The sequence below is a fragment of the Octopus bimaculoides genome, chromosome 4, assembly GCF_046866305.1.
Source record: "Octopus bimaculoides isolate indiv1 chromosome 4, ASM4686630v1, whole genome shotgun sequence".
Taxonomy (NCBI): Eukaryota; Metazoa; Mollusca; class Cephalopoda; order Octopoda; family Octopodidae; genus Octopus; species Octopus bimaculoides.
The window spans coordinates 93,282,083-93,290,156 of NC_142931.1; the positions used below are offsets into that span (position 1 = coordinate 93,282,083).

The following is an 8,074-nucleotide window of genomic DNA, read 5'->3' on the forward strand; positions in this document are numbered from 1 at the left end:
AGTCATTTGATAAATTACTGTAAAGCAGAGTTTCTTCTTTTCTAGTAAAAAGAAATGTAAGATCGACACTGGAAACAGAACAAAAATGTTAGCAAATGTGGAATGGGTTAATTGTTAATTGGGCAAATCCACAGAATGAAAAGAAATTTTAACACAGTTAAAAACATTTATTCTCCGAATCGGCGATCAAGAATTAAAATAACAAATGATGGCTCTGTCTAATAGTTATTGCATGACAGCTACCATCTAAAAACAGTGCAATGTGATGATACGTTGGTTCGGTCAATATCAGTATTGCTAAAATAAAATTTTGGAAAGTTATTCCACATAATTTATTTCAAAATTTCTGCCTTCACCAAACCTGTCTACCACCATATAGCACAATAACCCAGTCAGTTCAAAACCATTAGTGTGGGAGGGGGTGCGCGTGTGTGTGTACGTGCGTGTGTATGTGTGAATGAGTGTGTGCGCACGTGTATACATATATATTTGCGAGTACGTGTATGCGCGCGCGTTCACAGACACACACATACATACACGCACGCATACACACATACACATATACATGCATACATATATACATATATAATTATACATATATATATATGCATATATACATATATACATACATATATATATACATATATATATGCATATATATATATATGCGTATATATATATATATATATATGCGTATGTATATATATATATATATATATATATATATATATATATATATATATATATATATATATATATATATATATATATATGTATATATATATATATATATATATATATATATATATATATATATATATATATATATATATATACAGATAATTGTTAAAGAAGACACCAAACATTAAGGCAAGACAAACATCTCAAGGACTTATGGACTAACATCTACACTATCGGAAAGCTGAACTGTGGACTTTTATGCTTTTTTCTTCTTTTTCTTCATTTCTTTATTCCTTTTCTCCTGTCCTCTGTCATCGTTTCATTAATCTGTACCCTTCACATTTTCCCTATTTGTCTCCGATGACGGAATATCCCATATTTTGTGTTATCCCAGAAACAGTTGTAAGACTTTGAATTTTTCCGATAATAATAACGTATATGACTTGAGGTGTTTGTCTTGCCTCAATGTTTGTTGTCCTCTTTAACAATTATATATCCGCCATATGGGAAATCTATAATGGTTCCATAACTCCCGTCTCAGCTATGACCTTAGAGTCCTGGTAATCCGTTACAGCACTTACCCAGAGTACCTTGTCGTTTAGATCACCTGTGAACTAAACCCCCATACTTTATAAATATATATATATATATATATATATATATATATATTATTTCGAAAAATAATTGGTCGAATAAGAGTATATATATACAATTGCTTTTCTTCAAACATGCTCACATCCAGAATCACTTGTGCTGCGTTCCAACCATTATATATTTACCACTGGAATCACAGCTCTTACAAACTACTTCAATACGTATTATATATTTAAAAACAAATGTTGAGTATCCCAAGTTCATAGTTCTCAAAATAAAATTAAAATTGCAACTTCAACATTCAAACATCTATCTCTATGCGTTCATACCGGAAATGTGTAGAGAAAATCAAATCAACTAAGCTACAAACATATTTATCATGTTTTCAGATTTACTGCACTAAATAAACTCTGAATATTCAACCAATTAACTTCCATTTAAAACAGTTATTGCATATTAATCACAGCTAGCCCCGTCCAACAAATACAATTTTAAAAAATTTAAAAACCGTCATTTTCCATTAATTGATATTCTACTATAAAAACCTTCCGCCCATTTCAATCAGAAAATTCGCGAAATTGTCCATTAGAAATCACTACAGACTAATTTTACTCAAAGTCGATTTTAGTAAAAATGTATAAATAGAAATTTGTAAAATTATTGCTAATGCCATTTGAAAGCCACACAAAGGACGCTATTATTTCTAGACAATTTTTGGATATTTCTTTCTTCTTGTCTTATATCAACTACTAATTCAAATTCCAAAGGAAAACAGTAAGAAGAATTCATAACTTTCAATGACACCAGAAAATTTCTCCCGACAAAGCAGGCTTCATACACGTACACTGTGTTAACAAATGTATGATTGTGTATGTGAGTAGATGTGGATGGAAGTGCACGCGTGTGAGTGTGTTTATAAGTGTGTGTGTATTTCTGCATGTGTATATATGTGCGCGTGCGTGCGTGCGTGCGTGCGTGTGTGTGTGTGTGTGTGTGTGTGTGTGTGCGTATGCGTGTGTGTGTGTGTGTGTGTGTGTGTGTGTGTGCCCGCGCGCGCTTATATTGTGTTAAATTTAAATGTGCTGCAGATTGTGATATTTATTTTACTACGTAACTGGTAACTTGACGTCAATTGTTCAATGGTGAACACATATTTTGAGAAGTATATTAGTTGACTTGAACTCAAGGTCCATAGGATTGGTCCATCCAGTTATCGGGCTGTTGCTGATACATTCCGGTGTTGGCACGTGGGGGAGCATCCATAACTAATCTTTGACCGCTACTACCATGTTGATAACTCTGCAAAAGACATGTTAAACATATACATATATAGAGAGAGAGACATATATATTTATATAAATAAGGATTAGATCGTTATTTAAAATACCGATCCTATCAGGAGGCCAGCATGGGAATAAAAACCTCAAAAGGTAATAACTATTATTAGAATTATAATTAAGGGTATCTAAGAGATACCACCGTGCTTGAAATAGCAGCCAAAACTTGACTCTAAAACCACATTAAATGTTCCTACAGCACCAGGAGAAAAGACAAAAAGACAAAATAAACTAGCAAAAAAAAAAAAAAAAATACTAGATAATTCCAGATCCCGGATTTCTGGCTCTGCATAAGAAATGTTCTGCCTTCATCAGTGGAATATACTCAGATAGCACATAAATACAGATATAAATATATACAACATACGAATACTTACATATAGGTGCATATATATGTATGTATACGTTCGTATATGTAAGTATTCGTATGTTGTATATATATATCTGTATTTATGTGCTATCTGAGTATATTCCACTGATGAAGGCAGAGCATTTCTTATGCAGAGCCAGAAATTTGGGATGTGGAATTATCGAGTAATTTTTTTTTTTTTTGCTACTTTATTTTGTCTTTTTGTCTTCCCTCCTGGTGCTGTATGAACATTTAATGTGATTTTAGAGTCAAGTTTTGGGTGCTATTTCAAGCATGGTGGTATCTCTTAGATACCCTTAATTATAATTTATAATTATATATATATATATATATATATATATATATATATATATGTGTGTATGTATGTATGTATGTATGTATGTATGTATGTATGTATGCATGCATATATGTGTGTGTATATATATATATATATATATATATATATATATATATATATATATACACACATATATGCATGCATACATACATACATACATACATACATACATACATACATACATATATATATACATATATATTTGTATTTATTTTTATGAATATTTAGGAGAAGGAACAGAATGACTCTAGGGTCGAGAGTTTCGTGCGTTTCCTATATTTGTATTTACTCTCAGCCCTTCAGTGCCTCCGACGCCATCAAGATATCTTTATCAAAACGACTGACAAAGGTGGAGCTGTTGAGGCCCAAATATTCTCTCAGTTCACCGGTCACAATCCCGAGCCATACGGTCATTACATTGACAACTGTATCAGCGCGACCTTATTCTCCGCAAACAACTCGACTCCTTCCTCTCTTGAATTTCCCACCCTTGAATTTTCCTGATCTGTCTCCAACACTTTTATCAACTTCCACCACTCTCTTACCACTTCCATCTACTATAAACCCACAGACTCATACACTTATCTCAAGTTATTCTCCTCCCATCCTACCCATACCAATCTGTCCATACCTTACTCTCAGCTCTTTTGTCTCCGTCGACTCTGTAATGACGACCATGACTTTAGGACACATTCCCAACTCATGGTTCGCCATTTCACCGAATGAGTATAGCCCACCAACGTCATCCAAATAGCCCTCACCTGTGCCGATCTGTTGACCGTGCATCCACTCTTTCTCCCGCACCTTCCCCACTCTTATCCACCTCCCTTTTCCTATAATTTCCCACCACTCAACCCTACTCCTCCAACAGACCGTTTTAAGTGCTTTATGCTAATTCCTTTCTAATCCCTCCATCTTCCAAATCTTCTTCAACCCAACCTTCCTCTCCTTGAAACACGCCTGTAACCTATATGACCTTCAGGTCTGCAGCTGCTTTCCCACTCCAGGTACTCAAAGTACTCACCGGCACCTATCATCTCCCCTACCACATCACCGACTCATTCACCTGCACCTTCAGCAATTTAGTCAACTGCATCCTCTGCTATCTATCTTTCACTTTTTTCTCTCTCTGTCTCTTTCTCTCTCTCTCTCCCTCTCTCTCTCTCCCCCTCTCTCTCTCTCTCTCTCTCTTTCTCCCCCCTCTCTCTCTCTCTCTCTCTCTGTAACTCTCTGTACATTGGTCAACTGTACAACTGGCCAGCGTTTGGCTGACCGGTTTGCCGAACATCTTCGGGAAATTAGACACGGTGATGACATCCCAGTTTCGCGCCACTTCCACTCGACTGACCATTCCCTGCAACATCTGCCTGTGTTCGGACGAGCCTCACACAGAGGCCACCCGTACTTCCACCTCCGTCGTAAGTAGAATTTCATTTTATCTCCATTTCTCAATTTTTCATTGTCTCAGCTTCATCTCTGTTCATCTAAACTCGCTTCTACACACATTTACACATCACATACCTTCCACATTCCACTACTCCACCTCGTCTTCCCCCACACACACCTCTTTACACAATTTACATACACCGCACAAACCATTATTCTCTTACAGCATATACATACAGCTGCACACACGCACGCTCCTTCTTCACACACACGGGCACCCACACTCTCATTACCTTATCCTCACGCATAGTAACATGCATATAGTCACACCCTACACCTCCCAACTCCTGCCGCATCTGCCACCCTTACTCTACCGGACACATCCAGAATACTCACACACATACTAACTCCATACAGAAACACTCTATCCAACAGACCCATATACAAGCCAACTGAAAACAGAAACATACACACGCGCTCACATGCATGCAAACACGCATAAACACACACAATATTCACGTATAAACACATAATATATATACACACAATAGCATCACACACACATGTGCCTGCACACATACATCTGAAAGCCTCAAATACACACAATTGATAGCCTTACACGTCATACGTTAGACAGCCTCATAAACGCTTCCACACACACGCGCACACACACACACATAAACACACGGAGTACACACGCACTTATCGCTTCACACACACGTACAAGTTCGCACGCACACACACACACATGCAAACACGCGCATACATATACATATATACGCTCACATAATCTTTATACTCGTTCACATGCTTGCCAACTACACATACGCGCTCGCCCATACACACATATGCTCACGCACGAATTATCCTCATATACAAACATATGCTTGCGTACACACATACTTTAGCTCGGTCACAGTTGTTTCCCTTGCCAACCACACTTCCTACCATTTCCTTCCTTCCAGTTAATTCAACATGAAGCACCGTTTATTCAGACACGTATTTTCCTCTCAATTTCTCCTCTCTCCGTCTGTTTTCTCTCCGCATTCTTTTCTGTAGAAGAGCATAGGCTCGAAACATCTAAAGAATTCTTCCATTTTTCCTGGGCGTCAAAATAATACAACCTGTTTCATGTTCTTCTATCTGTCTCTGTTTTTTGTATATTTTTTTGTATATTCTTGAACCATATATAAATATATATACATGTGGTCCATATATACGCACACTCACGCAGTTACAGATAAGGAGCTATCATTAAATAAAGTCATAAGACGATAAGACAATCTTGTTCCACACACACACACACACACACACACACACACACACAGACTTTATTCAGTTTCCTTCTACCAAATCCATTTGTAAGGTCTTAGCTGGCCTAAGGCTATAGAGGACGCTTGACCAAGGTGCTACGCAGTGGAAGTGTACCCAGAATCATGTGTTTAGGAAGCAAACTTCTTACCACACAGCCACACCACAACACTTTTTTTCTTGTATTTGTGTCAGTCATTAGACTGCAGCCATGCTGGAGCATCGCATTGAATGGTTTAGTCGAAGAAATCGACCCCAGTACTTATTTTTTTCTAGTACTTTTTCTATCGTCCCATTTTACTGAATAGCTAAGTTACGGAGACATAAGCAAGCCATCACCGGTTGTTAAGTGGTGGTGGAAAAGAAACAAAAATAAAGACACACTCACACACACACACACGCACACATGAACACATATATACGACAGGCTTCTTTTAATTTCCGTCTACCAAATCCACTCACAAGGTTTGGTCGGCTCGGGACTTATGTAGAAGACACTTGCCCAAGAGGACATGCAGTAGGACAGAACTCGGAATTATATGGTTGGGAAGTAGACTTCACAAGGTATAATGTTTAACAGGAACTTTAAGCAGATATAAACAATAGAATCAATCCAAAGAGAATATCAATGAGTTTTGCAGTCTATAGAGGAGTGAGGGGTAACGCTATAAAAATACGAAGGAATAGAATACTTTATGTACATTGAGTCAAAAGATTTGCAATATTTTGGTAACTTATTCGCTTTATTCGTCAAGTTACATCAAGAGCGACTTAGCATTCGAATCAGAGGCCATCGTGTTGCACCATCTGGTGTCACCTTTCTCCAGTTCTTTGATCCCACGCTGATACACGTTCTTGCCATTCGAGTTGAACAACTCCTTCACTGAAGCTTCCATCTCCTCTTGGTCCATGACACGTCGCGCGTGCAGGAAGTGAGCCTTGGATCGGAACAAGTAATAATCCAAAAGACCTAGGTTCAGACTAAATGCTGTATTGAATATGACATCAGTTTGGTGCTCTCAAGTTCCTGGAGTTTATTCCGGTCATTCGAACGGTATGATGGCACATGTCTTCCTTCAGAAAATATCACTTTCTGTTAACCAATACCAGGTGTGTTTGCCGCACAATGGCATACATCCGCTTCAGCTCTTTGGAGTACAGGTTGGCATCACTGGTTCGACCATCCAGAACGAACTCGAAGTGAATCATCTCCTCATAAATTCCACCAGATGCAGAGCATCACTGTGTTCAAAATACCCATGTTTGGCGACAAGTTCCTGAAGCTGACCCTTGCTTAAATAACCATTGCTTAAATATCTCCCTCAGATTATTACGTGTTCCGACCCATGGCTCACTTCCTGCACTCGCGACCAAGAATAAGTGAAAGATTCAAGGAAGATTTCTTCGCCTCGAAGGAGAAGAATTGCTATCAGCATGGGATCAAAGGGCATATATATATATATATATATATATATATATATATATATATATATATATATATATATATATATATGTATATATATATATATATATATATATATATATATATATATATATATATATATATATATATAATACTGGTTTCAAATTATGGCACAATGCCAGATATACACACGCGCGCGTGCATGACACCCCATAAAATATCGTTTTATGTTTATTTTAACTTGAAATGGTTTATATTTTTTATTTATTGACATTTTTATGTTTCACGTTCTATATGTGACTGTTTAATCATGTCACGTACAAAAGAAGCCTTGAAACTATACGAATTTCAAAGAGGCCGTATCGTGGGTCATTCTGAAGGTGGACTTCAACGTAAAATAGCAAAAGAACCTTGGGATCCCGCTTTCTACAGTTAATAAAGTGATTGTGCAATTCACCAATGAGGGAAAGGAGTCCACATGACGTCGACCAGGAGCCTCTGACAGGACCCTTCGCTTTGTTATGAGAAGTGTGGAGGATAATCATCGTTGCAAGGGCTCTGACATAGCAGAACAAATTGATGTCAGTCCCAGAACAGCTATCATATATCTCCATAAACTTGGCTACTATGGCAGA

General features: G+C 37.3%; 1 protein-coding gene across 1 annotated transcript in view; it reads right to left on the reverse strand.

Annotated features, from left to right (window-relative positions):
- Window positions 1-963: 963 nt before the first annotated feature.
- Window positions 964-8,074, reverse strand: part of LOC106869759 (major facilitator superfamily domain-containing protein 6) — an 84,827-nt gene continuing 77,716 nt past the window's right edge. Inside the window, exon 7 of the mRNA XM_014915624.3 lies at window positions 964-2,574. Coding sequence (XP_014771110.1) covers window positions 2,458-2,574 — 117 coding nt within the window. The 3' untranslated portion in view covers window positions 964-2,457. The remainder of the gene's footprint in view (window positions 2,575-8,074) is intronic.